A 21767-nucleotide genomic window follows, 5' to 3' on the forward strand; every position below is an offset into this window, starting at 1 on the left:
TGTAAAATAGCTTCACAATTTCTTTTCTTCCTCCCATGTCAGTAAAACTTGGGCTGGGTAATCTTTTAGGACATATTTAAAAGCCAGCTGGTGTGGAAGGCAAAGAACAGCAAGGAATATGTGTTCTGCTACAAAGAAAGAAGAGGCCACTTAAAATGTGACACAGAACTTGGAAAAATTCTGTTTTATTCTTGTAAATTGTCTGGTTTGGATCATGGTTTGTTGACCCCTTCTATCCACTACTAGATAAACACAGAATTTTTTTCAGATTCAAGGGTTTTTTGTTTTGAAAAAGTCCTCATAATAATTAGAATTAAATGGCTTCCTAATGGCTTTTTTTCCCTTGGAAAACAATGGTTTAAATTAAAGGAAAACTGTTTTTGCTCAACATACAAACAAACATACAAGAGTTCCATAAAACCCCAAATTTGGGAGGAAATAGAACTGCCAGTGGTTTGAGAAAACCACTTACCAGTTCTTATGTCCCTATGGAAAGTGGTTTTTTCTCATTAGACTAGCTTGTTAAACCCTTATATATTCCAAATGTGTACTATTTAACTTTTTGCTTTTAGCATGATTCCTCTTTTTAAAGATGACAGTATTTAAAGCTAGCAACATGTTGTTTTAAGATCAACAGTTTCACAAGAGCAAAATCTGCCTCCCAGACTCAGCTGCCTGCCTTCCTTCCCAAATACTTTGTTCTGAAGGAACTGATGGCAGTGATAAATGTAAGAGAGTTAGAGCTCTGTAGTTATTGTCAGCAAGTTAGCTTTATGGCTTGGGGATTAGACCTTTGATGTCTTATCGAGTTTCTGCACTGCGTGAATCAGTTGCTTACTTGATTTAAATTCTAAAAAGAAATACTCTGTTGTGATATTGTCTCATACTGTGTCTTCGTCATTTGAGATGCCCTCTGTGTTCTTTAGTTCCCTAGGAAGAGAAGGCAGCAAGCCATATGGAGGGTGGCCAGTTGCTTGCCAATCGTGATAGGCATTAAATAGAGTTGCACAGAAACTCAGCCTGTTTAGCTGAACCTTTCTGTCCCCCACAAAGGGAGATTGTACCCTAGAAGTCTGCAACACAACGTCCAGTACTGTTTAACTTTAGCTTTTGAGGGGGTCCCCCTATTCCTTTAATAAACTATTTCCTTTTCACTGAGGTAAGTGGTTCTTATGAAGTTTTCTTTTTGACATCCCCCAGTGCAGCTGGACTGGTGTGGAGAGCTGGTAGCTGCTTCAGCAGGTGGTGGTGGGAGATCAGAGGTGAGCTGGAAAGGAGGTCCCCCTTTCACGATTCCAAGGATAGGAATTTTACCCTGGAGATGACGGTTTCAGACCATCTAGAAGCTCATATTCAGAAGCTCATATATGCTGGTTGAGGAGGTTTCTGGCCTTTGTTGCAGAAGTTCAACCTAATGCTTCTTGTTTTGAGTTATAGATCATTGCCTTTAGTTTTACTGTTTTAAGCTACCTCAGACACTTTAAAGGGTGTGTGCTGATATCCTTTAATCCTAAAATAAACCTCTGAAATATAGAAATGTTGATCTGATTTAGATTTTATTTGCATTTTAAAATAGTTTTTCAACATTTTGGAAGCCAAAGTATTTTTCAAATAAGCAGTCTCTGAACTACATTAAAAAGTAAATATGTCTATTTTCCCAAATTGTAGCTGAGGTTATAAAAGACACCAACCAGACAGATTAGCTGTGTGTAAGGAAACTAGCTAACAAGATGGTTGTGCTAGTCCACTTGTAGACGGGTCAGAAAGATGGGTCAGTACTTATGAAAAGCTTAAGTAAACTAGGGGATAATTCAATACATAGACAATGCATCCCACTGTTTCTCTGTTTATTTTCTCCCTGTGTGACTTCTGGCAACTGAGAAGAAACACTATAAATGACAGCAACCCGCCAAAGAAAAGATTATGAATAACAATACCACAAGAATGAAGGGCATAAAGTTACCAGTGACTTGGGAAAAATGCAGAACACTGGACTCATGACACACTTAGCAACTAGTGGACTGCAGTACATGCAGAGCAGAATACCTTCAGATTAGAAACCTTTTCAATTTGAGTTTCAATTTAAATTTATGCAAGTTTGTCTTGTTCCTGGTAACCAAAAGTGTGTATATCTGTAGGTGTTTGACTCTGCTGAACCACTGTACTTTGCTGGTAATACTCTAAAACCAAGAGAAGTAATGTCACTGGACACTGACAAAATAAAATGGCTGAGATCTGTCTAGTTAGCAGTGGTGCACACCTTGTTGCTTTCAGCACTGTACTAAGACTCTCATGTTTTCCATCCCAATCTACAGTTCAATTTTCAGGCAATGCATACCCTTAGTTTAGATACCGTTTAACATTTTTGATGTTGTAAAATGAAAGAAACCAGCTTTTTATGTTAACCCGGAGTTCAAAATTATTATAATAAATATCACATGAAGATTTTTTTTTTAATCCCTGAAAAATCAGATAAACTGTTCTTTTGAAAGAAAAAAAAATGCAGTCTATTTGCCCTGTGGTGCACTTTTATTACTCCTGAATATCTACAGTATTAAATATGTTGGCTGTTTTCATCTACTGTGACCACACTAGGCTCTGTTTGCAAAAATAAGCAATTGCATGAAATATGGAGGAGCCCTCATCTTCGAGGGGAATGAATGTAGTCAGATAAAGGGTGTTTTAGTGTCACTGATGGTCTTTGTCATGTTTTGAAAATTAAGACTATTACTTTATTTTTAGTTATATGGGGTCAATGCCAACAAGTTGTTCATACATTTTTTCCAATGCTCAGACATTGCAGCTTCTGACATGACTCATTTCAAGTGAGTGCTTTGTGCTTGCAAAGACTATATTGTAGAAGCAGTCAAATGAATCAGTGAAAGGTTCTTCTGAAAGGGTAATTCACCAGGGCTGAGTGCTACTAAATAGGACCCAAACCTGCTTCTATTGCTGTCTGTGTATTTACCTCAGTAGAGATGGAACCAGATCCTAGAATTGAGCTACTCAAGGGAATAGCCCTTCAAGAGATAGGATGCACTACCTTTAAGTTTCTTTTTAAGACAAAAGGAGAGAAAAAACAGTAGATTTTGACTGCTTGTTCTTGTAGCATTTTCTGGCATTCACACGTAATAAATTGATGTCCATCCTTTTGTTAGAGCAAGAAAGAACATGTGTCACAGTTTGCTTCAATCTTAGCTCAGTCCTTCCTAGTTTACATGGCTGAACAACTTAGAAGTTTTGCCTTTTTTAGTAATTTGTGAAGCAGCAGTAAAAAGAAATGATGGATGTGCTGGCATTCATTCTTCTCCATCCCTCCATCAATACAGCAAAGTAGAGGTCACTTAAAAAAACACCTGTTAAAGCAATAAACATTTAAAAAATAACATGCCAAAGCAAAACATATCAATCAAAGCACAACTCTGTTTAATAATTTTCTGTGCTGGTCATAACAAGAGGAGACTGTAGTTTTGGCAGTGAGGCTCCAAAAGCTCTGCGGCACTCTAGGGCACTAAGTAAAGCACAACACTGTTCTAATTGATAGGTAGGTAACTAGAAGCTGACTTTGAGTACTGATCCATTAGTGATTAAAAAAAATAAAAAACACCACTACATCAGGAACAACAAACTCAAACCCCACCTTCCCACTTAGTGAAACTGCATACTCTAGTTGTTGATTTCAACCATCCTTGTTAAAGTTTATAGGGAAAGAGGTCTGATATCGTAAGTTACACATGAAAAGTTACATGAAATATAATGAGGCAAAGGTGGTGGTGGTGGATGTCTGTTCAAAGGTTTAACAGGGTCCTTTTCAATAAAACAGTGTCTCAGAAGGTACTTAAGGAAGCTTAACCTTAATGGTGATGTCTTGTATGTCTGTAAAAAGAAGGAAGTCCCAATTTGAAGTAGGCAGGTCTGAGTTTGTCATGAAACAGTCATGAAGGACTGTTTTGCTTCAGTGGGACAGCACAAGATGACCTAATCTGTTAAAGATAGGTTAAATACAGCAGTTATACAGAGTTGTCATTTTGAAGGTATCTGCTGGTACTGTTGTAAATAACAACAAGGATAAGGAGAACTTAGGTTTTCCATACCATTCAGTGCTAGGGCTGAATGCTTTCCCATGGCATTGGGATGAGAGTGGAGTTTGTTCTGTAAATGTACCTTGAAATCAGAATATGCTGGGTTTGAAGGGACTCATCAGGACCACCTTCTACTTCATTCCTAGGGAGAAGAGTGATGAAATAATTGAAAAAATTAGTGGTGTTTTAATGAAGCAGACTAACCAAGACAAGACTAGCTGATTTGGGTGCTCTCTAAGGCAGACTTGTGGATATTTAAACATCATTGCCTTTGTTTGAAATACACATGGGAATATGACTTTGCATATTAGAGCCTACATGTGTGGATATATATATACACAGTGGTATGTGTATATATATACATATATACATATATATATATACACACATACATATGTATTATTATTGTCTAACTCATTTTCCCATTGTAGATAAACCTGGAGGGAACAAAATATTCCTAGCTTGGAGGTTTCCACATCTGCCTTTCAAACTGCTCTCAGACAGAAAAAGCATGGCTACATAAATCGTTATAAATCAGTACATTTTTCAACAACAAAAAGCTCTTAGCACAGAGCCACTTCAGAACACACTGCTCCATAGTTTGTTCGCAGACCTCCCATGCCAGCAGCAGGGAAGTCAGACTGTTGTATTCAACAGCTCACAGTAACCAGATGCAGAATAAAGAAATTGCCTTTCAAAGCTGTAGTCTTCACTAGGCTTTTCAGAGCCAAACAGTGATGTCTAACATCCATCTTTTCTCTTCTGCTTATTTTTCAGGCCTTTTTGGCCTTCAGCACTCCAAGATGAAGTGTTAGTCTCCTGTTTTGCAAGCAGTCTTGAATTTCATTTTATATTCTGAAACAGTAGTTTTAACTTCATCAGAGGGACACTCTCCATATATAAGGGGTCCACAAAAAGTAACAAATTAAAAACCTGTTGTCACTGTGCTTAAATACCTAGCGTCAGTAGAGAGTATATAGGTTAAGGAAAATTGAAGGAGTCTATGAATTGAAGAAAGGTTGAAAACCTCTGAAGAACTGTCCAAATCCATGAACCTTAAGGTCTGTCTTCTTCCTAGTGTACAGACTTGAAACTGGTCCCACAGAAGAGGATGGAGTTTCTATCCACAGACAGAAAAAGCAGTTTCTTGGTCTTTAGCTTTAGTAAGAGAACTTAGTTTAGGGCAAAGAAAAATAGGTTTAGCATAGTTATGAGTTATGCTTTGTGTGCAGCCTGTTTGTATTAAGGATATCTCTAAAGAACTGCAAGAATTAGAGACAAGCTGGCCTGAATTAAAAAAAATAATATTAAAAAAATAATATTAAAAAAAAAGAAGTTGGGGAACACTGCCCTACCTTGCTCAGATTAATCAGACAGTAGCCTCTGACCAAAGACAATCCACAGCTGTGCATTATATTGTGAAATGTAGAATAGAACATTACTGCTTTAAAGGCTTTGAGCCAGATTCAATAACTAATCTCTACCCCCTCAACCTAAGTGCATCTGTCATCAGCTTTTCTTCAAATGGAGAGAGTATTCCAATGCTCCCCATGACCAGACTGTAAGACTGGTCTTGACTCTTCTTCTTTCTTTGACTGGCGGTTTAACCTGTAGATGTATCCAGTTTTTGGCTCTCTAGCCAAACACCTTTTTTCTTTCAGTACACTCTGATCTGCTTAGGTGGAAGAAGAGTTTCTCTGCACTACACAGTGTGGGTTCATAGAGTTGTGCATTTCCAGTGCACAAATGTGCATATGTCTCAGGTTTATCTGAAGACCTTTTCTGTCCTAGCAATGATGTAGCTGCAGGATGTAGACCAGAGGGAATGACACCGAATCCCTGCATAAAAGCGGATAGTGTAAGGTAAAGAGGAGATAAGTGTTATGCCATAGCAGTGAATAAACTTATATATGCATATTATCTTGGTAAATAGTTTATATCACAGTAAGAAAATGATCAAATATCTACTCTTGAGGTACTGGAAAAACTTGCTCATTGACTGCAACACGTTGCTTGTGGTTGAAGAAATAAGCTGTCCACAGCCCAGATGTGGGACCAGTGATAAAAACAAAGCTGAAAGATAAACCAAGCAGAAGACAAAGCAAAAATGGAGCATAAATGTTTTCCTCCACTTTAAGCAAGGTTTCAGGTATCCACTACTTCATATTCTGAACTTCAGTAACAGAGGGATGAAAGATCACTGGGACCATTGGTGATACAGGGAGGCACGTTTCAACCAGTATTGAGTCTTTGGGGAGTGAGACACTGAAGGAAAATACTGAGATTCCATGATACCTGACACATATGAAAGTAAATAATATTTCATCAATGCTTATACCTGTCAAGTGGGTACACATATCTAATTATTTTGGTTTTATTAATGAGGTAAACTAAATAATCAAAAATTTTTCTGATATGGTCCCATTTTCATTCTTCTCAGAAATACTACATAAGAATATAAAGCACTGCCAAGTAGAGAATAGGAAGCCCTTTGGAAGTTGTGTATTGTCAAGTATAGTGCTTTGGAAAGGCTAAAATAAATGTTATTAAAACGTAAAGCAGACGATAAGTTAAAGCAACTAGAGTTAAGGAGTCATTCCTGTTGCTCTGTGGTATAATTTGTAGTTGAAACCAATCTTTTGAAACTGGACTAGGCTGGTTTCTGTGTTATTAGAGCAAAAACACACCTCTGTTAAAGTGGTTTGCTTTTTAATAGGATTTAACCATAATTGTCCAGTTTGTACTTCTAATTCAAAATAGTTTCACCTTGGTCGGCTATTGTTGGCTTAATTTCAGTTGCTACCAGCATTCAACAGAAATGCTTCTTTAAGCTTGTCTTTCAGTGAATCACGTTTGTACCATAACAGATTTATTTGTTAAATGAATTCAAAGACAGAATTAGGTGAGCCAGTATTGAAGGTGAGTCACTTTCTGGTCTGTACTGAACCATCTTTCTCTCTAAACTGTCCTGTTTTGATCTAAGGGAGTATTTTCACTGGAAACTACAGCTCTAAGATGTCCATCAGTATGATCCCAGTTTTTCTGTCACTGACTCTGCTTGTTCCTGTTTAAACAAATAGCAAATCTCATGAGAAATTTCATAGCCCTTGCTTGTTTCAGCATTAGTTTTGATGTATTTGTTGATTCCTTTGGTTATGTGTGCAAGCAATACTGATTTGCACTTTTATCATCTTATACTGCTGTAGTAAAGATGATAAGAAGCAATTTTCAAGTGTCAATCACGTACTTTCTATCTGTTTCTTTTTCTAAGTACATTTGCTAGTCTCTCTTGCATGTTAGCGTTGCTCACAGTTGCTTGCCTTTTTGTCCTTCCTGCTCTTAAATCCCACAGTTACATTAGGTTGATGGAAATTGTTTAAATGGATAACCCAAATTCTCCAGTGAGGTTTGGCTAACCAGCAAGTTATTCAAGTGGTTTTGTCTCCCGGGTATGTCTTCATCTTCTGCTTTTCCAGGTTGCTTGATTATCCTTGAACCCATAATTTGCCCTAATCTCCTCTAAGGCTTTGAAATAATAAAATACTTAAATAAAACTCTTTGGATAAATGCCCTTTAAAATATAGCTTTATCTGTGAACTATCATGCTCTCAAGGGAGTGGACTTTGTTCCTCAGATGATTAAGGGGATTTTCTGTCCAGTGTGTTACTGTGGTTTGTCCACCATGATCAGACATATCCATCTTAACTCCTGCAGCAGCTCAAAACAGAACAGATGAGGAAACTCTGGGAGAAAAATGCTACAGAGACTAGGCTGTTGTGGTATGTGATTTTTTTTCTGCCGCCTGAGTTTGGTTCCCCGGTCTACTACATGATTTTCTGTGGGTCACAAAGCCTTCCTGTGCTTTTGAAAAATAATTCTCTGCTCAACAGGGATGTTGCTGAGGATAAATTAAGGGTGGCAAAGTGCCTAGCCGCTACAGAGGGGTAGTCGTATACATACAGAAAGGCTCTATTCAGATCCTGACTTCATAAAACAGAAAGAGGGAGATCACTTGACTTACCATCACCAAATCCACTGAGGAAATCCAAGGCAAAGCAGAGGACTGGATCCAATTTTTCTGCCAGGGGCCCCATGTGGTCCTTTTTTCGTTGAAAAGTCCTTTTTGTAGTCCTAACTAGGCCTAAACCTGGAGTCCTCCAGATGCCTCCCAGGCAAGAACAAGAGGCTTGGAGGATCTCACCAGGACTCCTACACTGCAGCTCATAAGGGCACCCACGCAGGCCCTGGAGACCAACATGATTTGTAGGTTGTTGAGAGTCATGGGTGCCTGTCTTTACTGTTGCTCATTTTGTGGGTAAAGGAAGATGACTTTAGTTTTTCTCCCGTGCTGCTCAGCTAATTATTAATTTCTGTCAGCAAGAAGGATCTGCAAAATAACACCAAAATATGGGGAGAAGGAGCATCTATCCTTCACTTCTGGAACTCTGTAGCTAAATTCCGTGAAGAAAGATTTGGGGTTTGTGTGTAATTTGTGAGTAATTTGCTTCTGAAGCTAATTATTCTTAAAAATGAAAAGTTGCTCAAAAACATTGGGAAAAGGAAGCTTCCTTTTTTATCTTAGTGTACCACTAAAATATAAAAATTCTGGTAAAAATCCAGAATGACTATTATTTTAAGGGGATACCTTTGAGATAATCTCTCCATTTGGGGCATGCTCTCCAGAAAGACATCTGTATTTTCTCATGTTAAGTGATAGGAAATGCAAATAGACCATGGCTTAAGTATGAAGAGTATGGAGATTTATAACTCTCATTATACACTTTTTGTGTGTAATAAAATTCAGGAAAACTACATAGCAATTTTTTTTACTATTTTTTTAGCCCAGTTACTGCTCTTTGTCCTCTTTTTTTTTTTTTCTTGAAATTTTCCACCTACTTGTCTTAGTTTCTTATCTGAAGTTCAAAATTTTCTGTATCTGAGGTTTATGATGATAAAGTAGCACCAATGAAAACAGTGCTTAAGCTAGATGAAGACCTTTTCTTGGGCACCTTTTAAGGCTCAGGAGAATGATTGCCTCCTGGTAGCTATATGTCATACTTGTTCAGAAAAAGCAAAAGGATAGAGAAATTCATCTGAGGACTTGCTTGAGTTCACCTTCTTCCTAATCCCTGCTTTTCAAGAGCTCAGAAGATAAAGTACTATCTTTGCTTTTGTCTGTCTTTGTGTTTGGCTGGCACATAATGGCATCAGAACCAATTAGTTCTTCTGGTAGCATATTTCAGGGTGAGGAGCTCCTGCTTTTCACGGTGCCAAGGATGATACCAAACTCACAAGCCTTGTCTGCAGTCTTGGGGGTGGAGAAATGAACAGTTAGGCTGGGTTCAATGTGGCTTTGAGGCAGAACTAAAAAGAGGAGCATTGAAATTCACAATGAGAATATTTATGTTAAATCTTATTTGAGTCTTAGAACAGACTTTTTAGGTTTTTATTGTAGAATAGTTAATACATATCTAATAAAGTAGACAAGTTTCCATTGCTGTCTCATTTTTGTTACGAAGAATGTTTCTGCCATAACCATTTTTGTTGTTGTTGTTTTGAGCTTAATACTGATTGAAGGAGATTCAGAGACTTCCTAATTGTGATACTGCATTTCATGTATGTTATGGAAATGTTGCAGTAACTGCCATTTCAAAGCAGCAACTGAACAACCCCAGATATAATGAATCAGCTAGCATTTGAATAGACTAAAAAGGCAGAGCTTTCTTTTCAGTTTTGGGTAATATTTGTGTCTTCCCTGGGGAAGGAAATCACAGAACAGTTTTCACATGGGAATAGCATTCCTACAGCATTAATTTTTTATTTTTCTAGTTTTTGAGAGTGGACCAAGATAAAGACAGAGAATGCAGCCTGGACTGCGCAGGTTCCCCTCAGAAATCACTCTGTGCATCTGATGGAAGAACTTTTCTGTCCCGGTGTGAATTTCAACGAGCAAAATGCAAAGATCCTCAGCTGGAAATAGCCTACCGAGGCAATTGCAAAGGTGAGGAAATCAAAGTTTCTCTTGATCATAATGAAAAATAATAGACACTAAAATTGTTTTTGGAAATATCTGTGTATTGAAGACTAGGAGTGTTGGACTTGAAGATTTTTCTAAAACAAGTAGGTTGAAATCCACCCTGTTATTTCTATAACACTACGCTATGTAAAGATAAATTAATCTTGAGTCTTCATCAAAATTATGACGCCCACACCCATTTATACTACAGTAAGTTACTGTTAAGGAAACTTCATGGTTAGGTCCTTGTTCTGAAGGACCATATTACCAGCAAGCTCAGAGAAACTCTTAAGATTGTTATCTTGCAAGGTTTCGGCACTTTGGTATTTTGAGTTAGAGATAGTCAAATTAAGTCTTGCATTTCCAAACTACAATCTTTTAGACGGGGGTGGTGGTGAGGGGATTTCAATTAAAAGAAGGAGAAAAAAAAGCTTTGTAATACATAGAGCTCTCACAGGCCATTCCTACATTCCTATCATCCATTCTTTTACTTCTGATCTCTGTTTAGAGAAATTGTATGACATGCAAACCTACAAAATATCCGTTGTCAAATCATTTCACTTTTAGAATAGCGTGGTGCTAGAGAATGCATTTCCTTACTGAAGTGTAAGGTGATTCCCACCACAATGATCTTCTTTCTAAAATGTAATAATAGCAGTGATCATAAAGATTTACTTTCCCTTTCTCTCTGTCTAAAGAGAGGGGCAGGGTGTGGACGTGGGGGCTGGGGGGAGGAAAACCCCAGAGACCACACCAATTCAACCTGTAGGAGGCAATTTTCCACATCATCTCTCTCCATTAGCTCCAGAAAACCTCTGAAGCATCAAGACTGCTTCAAAGAGACATTCTGTCTCATCTTCTGCCTAGATGAAATAGTATCCTCATTCTTCAGCCCTTTCATAGTAAACCATTGTATTACCTGATGGATCTATTTACTTTGGTGAACAAGGATAACATAATGAAGCTACCTGAGCCAAAGCTTTTATTACACTCATGAATGACAGAGAGAATTATTGTGCACTTTGTATTTGTTCATTTTATACATTAGAGCATTATACATCTTTATGGAAATTAGTTTTGAGAGTTTTTCTTTATTTTTTTATACCATATTGAAAATATCATCTGCAAGATTTTTTTTTTCATAAAGATGTGAATTGCTCTACTAAATGTGTCCTCAGTGGTACAGTCAAATTTTTCTGCAGTCAGTAACTGCAATTTGGAGAACTGCTCTTTTGCTGTTTATTATTAATGAATAGAGGGCCAGTACAATTGTAGAACTTGAATTAGACACCATAGGCAGTGCATTGTTAATAGCAAATACTCATTGTGTTCTCCTCAATCAAATATTTTTAATCTTACAATTAAATTAATACAAACATCACCCTAATGTTTAAATATTTTTCCTTTGCATGGTAATAGACACATATTTGCCAATAACATACTTGGTCAATATCAGCAAGAGACTGGTTTTCTTTCAATTCTACATTTTCATGGTATTTCTTATTCAGTCAAAGCAGTCTTAAATTTCGAAGTGACCAATATCTTTATTCCTACCCATGGCTGCAATCATCAAAAGTATTTCAAGCTGTAAAAACAAGTTTTAGAGAAGAGAAAGATGATTTGTTGGCCAAGCTGCAGTTTCAGTTTTAGCATTACTAGAGCTACTTCTGATAGTCTCATCAAAGATTCTGAAAGAGCTAAATCCTCAGATTAAGACCTCTTTTGAGCCAGTTACATTTGAGTGGGGAAATTTGTTGTTGCAGGTGATGCTTGATGAAAAAGCAGAGGGCTGTTTTAGTAGAGCTAACCAAAAAGTGATGATTTCATTTCAGAACAACTTTCAAGGTTTCAGAATTTGCTTTCATTCCATGTTGGAATGGAAGCAGATCCTGCTGGAAGTGTTCATCTGTCCCCCTAAAAAAACAGACACCCACCCTAAGTCCCCAATAAAGCATTGGTTTTGAAGCAGATTTCAAGGTTACTAGTGCAGGAAAAAGGGAAAGAAACACACGGTTGCATGAGTAAGTTCTGAAGGGAGAAAAGAGATTATTCCTGGTATAGGTCTCATAACTTTAAATCGGTGTCTGATATTCATCCGGTATGGTTCAGAAAAGGCAGTCTTAAATCTGTATCTGTCTCCTCCTTTCTTCTTTTGAGGTAAGAATCATCATTAAGCTCACAAAAATCTTCTCTGAAAATTAAATATTTCCAGGTTCCATTTTAAGTAGTTGAAAATATGGTGTCTAGCTCTTTGTTTAGTTCAGTCTATTCAAAAGAAATCTAAAGACCTTGACAGTTTATGTTGACAACCTTTTGGAATAATTTTGAGTCCATCATTTCTTGTTTATATATACAGAACTGTGGTTTGTTTTTATATCCATAAGGAAGTTTGAACAGGCACCAGACTGGTGTCTGCTTTCTCTGTTTCTTTTTTCCCTAGAAAGCCAAATTTAGATTGACTCTTTCTCCTCTTTCTCACCTGTTCTTAACATTTTTCTCATCTGTTTGGTTTTGATTACTTAAACACCAAAATCACAAAGAGATAGTTTGCTTTATGTGTGCTTGCTTTCCCCTCTAATTCAAGTTTCATTCACAGTAACAGTGCTCAGCCCAGGTAATTCTTCAGCATTGCAAAGGAAACAATTTTAACATCCTAGACCTTAAAAGATCACAATAAACTGGTAGCATTTAAACCATTTTTCCCCTTGCACTTCTGTTTTAGTTCCTGATGTCTATAGCAGAGATCAAAACAGTTTAAACAAACCTGAAAATGAATGAACTGTGAAACCTTCCACTCAGTTCTGAAAAACTCACCTTTGACAAAAAAGCATCAAAATAGACTGTTCTGATAGTGTTTTTTTCTGCAGACATTAGTTTAGTAATTTATTTTTTTAACTCCACTTCCAGGCAATGCTGGAATCCATTGGTAAGCTTGGAAATGCTATAAGAAGTTAAAATCTTATAAAATTTCTAGCTTGCTTTTGCAGTTTCCAAGGTCTCAAAAAATCTGTGTACACTGTAGATGACTATACACATTTTTGGATACTTTTCCAAAAAAAATTTAACTGTGAAGTTCTGGAGTTTTGCCACTTGCTCGACACAGACGTTTACTGTGCAACAAGATTATGAATCTAAAAAATAAATGTATGTTGACAGCTGAGAAATACTATTTGTGTTAGGTGGACTGTGAAAATATCACCTGTGATGGGGATCAACTACATGCACACACAAATGCTTCACAGTCCAAATCTGGACCAGCATAGCCAAGGAAACAAAACATACAAGAAGTGGAAAAGCAATATGATTGCTATTAAACTGCTCATAAAAACACAGGCACTATGTCTAACAAATTAATTAAACAGTGCAAGAACACAGTAGAAGCACCCACACATGTAAGGTGGTAGAGTGCTCACTGTTGCGCTTTGAGACCTGGCCAGGTAGCGCTTTCCCGAGGACTGTATCTGTCTGGCTCAGCAAAAGGATGGATGAAGGACTGTTACCAGCAGACAGAGGTGCACAGAGGTGCCTTCTTTCAGGGACTTCAGACTGTTCAGCCTGAGAACTGAGCCTAGGTACTCTTTACTGGACTCTCCTGATGCATGCTGAGTTTATATTCCTGTGAGTAATATAAACTCAGGGAAGAGTCCTTTAGCACTCATCCTTATTCCTACCACTACAGCTGGTGAGGATGGGACTGGAGAGCTCTGAATGTCACAAAAGGAAGGCTTTGTAACCTATAGAATAGATCCTTTGATATTCTTTGTTAGTGCATGCAAAAAGTACATCTTGAAGTTCCTTAGTCTTGAAAATAGGACTAACCATGCAGAAGTGTCATGTCTACAAAAAAACCCCAAATGATGCAGTTGGCCCTTATGAGTAGGAAGTGTTGCCCATCAATATGTTCTTCTGTAGGGCCAGTAGCTGGGGGGATTTTACATGATTTGGAACATAGTATGGATTACTCCAAAAGGCTGTGCTTGTATTGAAACTGGAATGGACAAAACATTTGCTAAAATCGTCTTCCCTAGCAGGCAGGGGAAAGGCATTGTTAAGTGAAGATCTGCTTCTTTATTTTACAAAATAAAACTGAATATGTCACAAATTGCTATAGATAAGACTACTTGAAACAAGTAGTTTGGTCTTTTTCATTGTGCATTTGTACAAGGATTTGGGATTTTTTCCCCTCTGTTAACTGTTCAAAATAACTCTGTAAAATTTGCTTATATCACTGTAGGAATTTTCTATTGTTATGAAAATTTTGCATTATCTATACAAAAGAAAAAGAGAGAATGCTTCAACTGAAAATGACAATGTAGGAGCTTTACACAGGGATATTTAATTTCTGAGGGGTTTGGAATTTAGCCTGGCTGACACTCAGAGTATGTATTCAGTATTTGCAGAGGTGGCCCCAACAGTGACTTACTGCTTTGTGAGTACACTAAGGAAAGCCATCATACAGAGTAGTGTCATTGTTATTCTATAACTATGTAGATCCCCTTTCTGCATTGGAAACCTCAGATAGCTCATGTGTAGTTTAATTCATTTATAGTATGTTAAAGAGCCTCACTGTTTAAAAATGCTGTACTTTTATGGGCTATCATAATGAAAGGTACTATCTACAATCTCACAGTTCACATAAAGAACTGAAACACATCAAAATTTGAGTGAGATTTCTCATAAAATAGGTATTTTACTATTTGTTTTCCTAAAAGAAAAAAATTCTCAGCATTTGTTTCTTTAAAGTAGGACTTTCAGAAATAGTGAGAAGTTTAACCCATTTGAATTATGGGTACAATGATTTGATGAATGGATTAAGAACATGCTTAAACAAATTGAAATTATCTGAATTAGGGTACCTTTCTGTCCTTGGACAAACACGCTGATACGATTTTCCTTTTGTGAAGAGAAAGGAGGCGTTGCTGGGCAGTAGTTGTTTTGAGCTCACAAATTAAGCTTGGTCCCATAATTCATGAATCCAAGCATAATTTGGGGAAACATTATTGTTGCCTTTTAGCTAAAGAACTGGGTTGTAAATTCTGGACATGGCTTCCGAGTGCACACCTTATCTAGTATTCCCATGGAGTCTGCCATCCAGCTCAGGTTTACCTGTGAGCCAGCCAGGTGTGAGCTTGGCATTTGCTTGCAGTACCTGAGAATGTCCCTTAGCTCAGTGTGTGGGCAGGGACATTGTCTTGGCCAGCACACTTGCTGTCTGGAAGGCAGCCTTATGGGTTGTGTTTAGGAGGTAGAATATGCTCCCAGGATGTTTCGTCTGGAGAGAGAAAAATGTAATGAGTAGGTTTAGTTCTTTTTCCAGCTGAAATGAGTGACAGTTGGACTGGGCCAAGGTGTCATTCTAAAACATAATCCTGAACACACTGAGACCTTGCGCAGTCTGCAGATTGAAAGCAGAACATGTCTTCATATCTTCTCACCTCTCCTTTTTCTCCTCTCCCTTTTCTTTTTGTTCTCATAGTTTATGAGGAAAAAAAAAAGAGTCATGCAGTTTTTTTCATTATTTTGGAGAAAAAAGTATTGAAAAGAGAATGTACTGAGAAGTGCTACTGGCTTTGGGGTTGTTTTTTTTTTTTTTTTTAAATAAACCATATGGGAGGAAATTGATTATAGGGCAGATTTTTGTCTTAAAATACTTTTATCTAGGAGCTGTCTCCTCATTTTTCAGGCATATTTTCTCACTGTAGACACTGTGTTTAGTATGCATGAAGACTGCAAGTTTCCAGACTGTGATGCTGGCAATCATGAGAGAAACACTTGTCAGCTCCAATATCATTTTGGTTTTGAGTCTTCATTTAAATTGTGTGTCAAGCTGTTACATACACATCAAGCTACTGTACTAAAATTGTTGAGAAACAAAATATTCAACAACTCAGTGAATAAAGTTAAAATTTATGTTTCTCTGAAAGCAAGTGGAATTGAAAATACTCAATTTTTCTGGATAATATTTCACCGAGCACAATTTGCTAAGTAAGGCATATAAGAAGTAAGGACAGAAGTAAGGTATATAAGAACATTCTTGGGCACAAAAAATGTAGCTTGTTAGAATCAAATATGCACTACTGCAATTGTAAGAAAGGAATCTTTTTGTTTTGTTTTGTGAAATTTTGATTTCTGCTCATGTATTTTCCATTTCAGTTTCAGATAACATAAAAAGGAACTTCTTAAAAGAAGTGAAGTAGAAAGTGCTAAAAAAACAATACTGCACTGAAGATTAGGAACCACCAACAGTTGCAAGCCTTCTCAGACTTTCAGTAAAAGAATTAGTAAGCTGGCTCATATTAGACTTCTCTAAGCTATTAGCAAATCTCTGCTCTGCTCTGCTCAGAAAGTGTGGTGTAGCCTTTGGTATGCAAAAAATCAGAAAGCTGTAACTTTAGTTTCTCTTGCAAGCATTTGATTCAGTTCTAGTCAGACTGTATCTCTCCAAATGTGACTGAGAGAAAACTGAGAGAAATAGTGTGCCAAGAGGAAATCCAGCACAGCATTCCTTATTTTATCTTAGAGCTTAGCTATCTAAATTGCTGTGTGGCTGCAAAATATGGGGGGGGAAAAAAAAGAAAAAAAAATAGAAAACAACAAAGAAACCTCACACTGCTTGGGTCTGTTAGATGCCAATAGAGGAGAGTTTAGGCTAAGATTGCTCTGCTGTTTTGTTCGAATCCAGAAAGCAGCAATAAAAATAAATAGTGAAGGAGTTGGCCAACCCTTGTCATGAAGCAGCAAGTCTTTGTTTTATGGCTCTGTCAGGCTAAATGTCTGTGCTGACATCCTTTCCAACCCAAGAGACTAATATCTCTGCATCTTTAAAACTGACACTTTCACCATTTATCTATCACTAGAGGCTACAGCTATTTATCTGCTTTGTTTTTAAACATGATCAGTTCTGCAGAATATACATTGACCTGGGAAATTATTGTGTTGTGAGTAGTGTATGCTGTATAAACCAAATGGTGTCTTGTGTTCTGAATTAAACTTCTTTGTGCTAAATTAACTACAAATTAAGACCATTTGACTTATGTCACATCACTACAAGTTAGCAAAAGGGTATAGAAGTGGGAAAGAAGCACAAAAGTAGAAATGAATTCTGTTTAATTGTTAGGACAATTCTGTAAAGTGCTCAGGTGGACAGCTAACTTTAAACATCTTGTTGCACTTCATGTTTCAAAGTTTAAGGACAAGTAAGTGTATAAAGGTGTTCTGGCATAATCGAGGTGCAACAAGGGAAACCTACAGAGAAATAGGGAGAAGCTTGTGGATTATGTCTGTCTATACAAGGTCTTCTTGTTCACGTCAATGTGACTTTAGAAAAGCTTTCTCTTTAGCGTAGGAACTTCTTAGTGTCTGTAGAAAGCTGTCAGGGGAACTTTTTCTTCAAATGAATAAGTTAACCAGTTTATATGTAATTTTTACAAAGTAGTAAATATTTCTTATCTGTTCAGCAGAATATTTCATCTATAATAAAATACTAAACTGTGAAGTGCATTTTATGCATAAATACATAGCAAGGTCATGTCACACACTTTGCTCTTTGAAAGCAAACAAAGTTTGCTCCATGAATTGAGACTGAGAAAAGTACTTTTATTCTTACTGAGATACATAGCAAACCAAGAAATACCGGATGAACTAAATTGAAACTCTTGCAGGAGATTTATCCATTCTTTTGGCAAGCTGTTTATTTTCCCAGAGAGAATCTGGGTTAGATCTCCCTGTAGAGCCCCAAAATTGCTGTAAATTCAGTAGTATCGAATGTCACTTTAGAGATGGTGCTTACACCTTTGATGAGTTTGTGTCATTGTTTTAAAGATAAACTTCTACTTTGCAGTAATAAACTTCTCTATGTATGATATATTATTCAAGGATTAGCCAGCAGAGTTGAATTTGATGGATGTTTTTTCCCTGAAGCTCAGTGGTTTTGGTGCTGTACTGTTGGAAATACTACCAATAAAATGAGATTGGTTCCAAGTCAGTCTGGTGCTATTTGTGAGATTAATTCTGTTTCCAAAATTTCCTATTGACTTCAGTGCTGTCTTGGGAAGATTCTGCAGTAATGTACCAGCATTCACTTCACTTCATAGGTGAAAGTCTTCCCTGTTGCATATAGAATCTTAGCACAAAATTAAGATGTCTTTATATTTTGCTTGTGCTTTCTCTTCAGTGGTCTCCCCTGGAAGCCAAAATTGTCACCAGGGCAATTCAGAAAGACCTGCCCAAACAGCTATAACTCTGTACTCTCCTCAGCTCTGTGTATTTCTGTCCACTCCCATACAACTATTTTTGTCTTCAGTTATACACCCCAAGATGTGTTTGCCTTATCAAACCTTTGGCTGCCTTTGCAGTCCTGGTGCTAAGTCACAGAGGGTACAATCAACACATTAACCAGCAGACTGTGCTTCAATGCATTGAGCTTTGCACCAACCAGTCTGACAGCTAATACCGTCCCGGAGAGCTGATTTAAGGTAAAATTCTTGCTCAATTTCTATGCCATGAGAGGAGTTTTTTTGTTTATTTTGGTTTTGGTTTGGTTTTTTTCCACAAGGTTCCCCACAAGGTTCTGGGATGTAAAAACCCATTTACCTGGAGTTTAGAGGATAAAGTCTCACTGAGTTGCCATAATTCCAAATTACAGCTGGACATACATATCTTCAAAATTAGTTCTTCACATTGTATGACTATAAGCAAATAAGGCCTCATTTCAGCCAGCTTTTAATGGGTCTTAGGACTTAATGGTCTTTTCACAAGGTCATGGACCAGATTCCAGCTTGAGCCTACTAGCTCCCTTATTTAATACTTTAGCTAGGGAGTGAAATAAAGTGGGAATTCTAGTAACAGATTCAAGGCCCTTATTTTTCCACTAGACAGTTCCAAAGATTTAAACAAAAACAGATTTTAAAAAAAATACGTTTATAGCATTGCACAGTGCTTGTCAACCTTCCAACACCTTGCAGCCTTGGAGTTCCCTCTACTCACAGGTTCTTACCAGAGGGACATTGCTCATCTCAAAAGAGTTTAGCCTGCTTTGGTCAGGGTCCATGATGAAAAATCAAAATCTATGGGCTGATTAATCAGCACAGAGGTACCAGGTAAATCCTACCATTTTTCATTCTCAGTCTTCATTTTAAAATAATCAGGTTCCATCCTGATCTGAATGATTCCTGTTCTAGATAAAGAGCAAAGTTGAATTCATATGTGAGAGAGTTTCCTGGTATCCCCTTAGATGTATATATATATATGTATATTTATTTATTTATATAAATCCCATTCTTACAAACCATATAAGCCTACACTCATCCTACTAATTTGAGATTCATGTGAGTCATCTTCATTAGTTAGACTACTGCAAGGTGCACAGAGGGGCCTGTAGACAAGAATTATCTGGGTGCCCTCAAAAGACTTTGCACAACAAATCCCAGATTTGGCTTTGCTGAATGATCACGAGCAATGGCCGTGTGAAAGGTTTGTTTCCCTATGGATTAGGATCATGCCCATGACTTATGTGTGTTAAGAGCTACAAGATTTCCCTACAGCTATCTCTTTTCTGGTATTTTGATGTGAGCTTATGTTTCAGCTTTTCTTCCAGGCATGTCACAAATTTATTTACTCATCCTTTTTCAGCTCTTATTTATATAACTGTCTAGTCCTTAAACATCTTGAATTCTTTTTCTTTGGAAAAATTGTCTGTAATTATACAGTAGATTTTGAAGATATTGCAACCAGGACACAGAGGCAGATGCTCAGATGGTGTAATCTTAAAAATTTGTTACAAAAAATATTATAACTTCTTTTGTCTTCAGTGATTTATTTTATTTGGAAGGGATTTAGCTCCTCTGAATTAATAATTTAATTGGTCATTAATATTTTGAGTATCAATGTTTTTATATGTCTTCTTTTTATCTTAATCACCCTAATACATTTCCTCTATCAGGTTTGGGCCTCATTTCTGTGCCATAGTTATTCTCCTGTGGCAATATCTTGGTAAAATAAAAAATGGAACTGGAAATAATATTTTGACTTTACAGTTTCAGATGCTTAACTTGATAAGAGATTTTCCTCATGGTTTTTTTTTCAACATACTGAAGTATAATAATGTCCAACAGCTTTAAAATGTTTCCATGGTTATAAAATACAAAGTAAGACTTCAAATGTGAATTTTATATTCCAATAAATTTGGTAATTGTTGATTTTAAAGTGTATTAGATCATCCATGAATAGGAGGCCTTTAGAGCATCGGGCTGTTTAGGAACAAGTTTGTGGACAGTTTTGGACAACTTCTCTTTCTCCTTGGCATGTTTTCATGATAATTCAAATGTTGGAGATAATTTACAACCCTGCTGGTACTGTACCAGAGACCTTATGTGATGGAATTTATATCACTTTTCCTTTTAGACATTTAAACCACATGTCATTCTAAAAAAACGAGGACAGAGGTCCAACGAAGGAGTGATTTATTTTCAGTTAAAATACTAACTACATTAAAACCACATGTTATTAAGTACTGTATAACCAAACCATGCTCAGAAGAAGGCTTACGACACCAAACCTTGCATAAAATGTTTCTTTTTTTTTTACCCAAAAAACTTCGGCAGTGAACACATTAACAGACTTTACCTGAGCTGCACAGTACGTTGGCTGTACTTTTCCCCGATGAAACAAGCTATTAAAGTAACAGAGTACAAGTTAATTCAGTTCCTCGTTATTTTTCTTTCTCACATTTCTGGATGCTTGAAGTTTTCTGATCATTTTAGGTATCATTGCATCTCTGTAAGCATCCGTCCTGAAAGAGCATAATACAATTAAGATTGCTAAAACTGAAATATAGTTTTTCATTTTTTCAAAATGAAACAATTTGTATTTTTGGTGTATTACCAACATGAACTCTCTAATGCTCCTGTGAGAAGAGTAAAGTAATGCACAGAAGTAAAGCACATGAATCTGAGACCAGGAGGAAAATATGAAGATTAGAATTAAGGGGCCCCAATTTTGTTTTCAGAATGTAAATGCTGAGGACCAGTTTCTGTCCTCATTATGCTACACTTCTGCATCAGATTGCCTATGACTTGAAGGGATTTTTTAATGCTAATGTTACCAGGTGAGTTGTCAAAAGCTAGTAGAGATGACCAGTGAAGGATTTATCCTGTAAAAAACATCTCTGCTGTTCCAACAAGTTTCTGTGCTGGTTCTGTGAATGTATGTCTGGATCATACTTGCACAGAGAGGGTGCTTGGGGGATGAGAATTTAGCTGGCTCAGCTGTGTGCTCCTGGGAATGCCAAAACCCTGTCAAGTGTTGTTGCCTCACTGTTCAGATTCTTTTCAATGTGCATCTTGCATAGACTAGAAAGCCTGTCCCTGTGCTTTCAAAGAACTTCATAAGCATTAACGAATCAGCCCAATACTCCTGTCTCACAGATATTCACTGGATAGTTTCTATCAGTCTTTAAACAAAACAAGCATCAGAAGCAGCAAATTTCTCTGCTTGTATGTTTGAGATCATTCTAATTTGGATGTTACAGTCACATCTTGAAATCATTAATACTACCTTAAACTCACTTACTATTCTCATTTTTCCTGAAATTGCTTAGCTCAAGCAATTTTGCATCAGCAGTTCTGATTCTGCGTCAGCAACATGCTAAAATTTGTAGTGTCTTTAAACAT

The 21767-nt window shown here is 37.0% G+C and overlaps 1 protein-coding gene across 2 annotated transcripts in view; it reads left to right on the plus strand.

The window, feature by feature from the left end:
• SMOC2 (SPARC related modular calcium binding 2) overlaps positions 1-21767 on the plus strand; it is a 138883-nt gene that overhangs the window by 32873 nt on the left and 84243 nt on the right. For both annotated transcript variants that reach the window (XM_039379561.1, XM_039379562.1), the window contains exon 2: positions 9912-10083. In XM_039379561.1, the coding sequence (XP_039235495.1) occupies positions 9912-10083 (172 nt within the window). The remainder of the gene's footprint in view (positions 1-9911; positions 10084-21767) is intronic.

Source organism: Pipra filicauda, unplaced genomic scaffold, assembly GCF_003945595.2.
Source record: "Pipra filicauda isolate LSUMZ 115617 unplaced genomic scaffold, ASM394559v2 scaffold16_size7369187_pilon, whole genome shotgun sequence".
NCBI lineage: Eukaryota > Metazoa > Chordata > Aves > Passeriformes > Pipridae > Pipra > Pipra filicauda.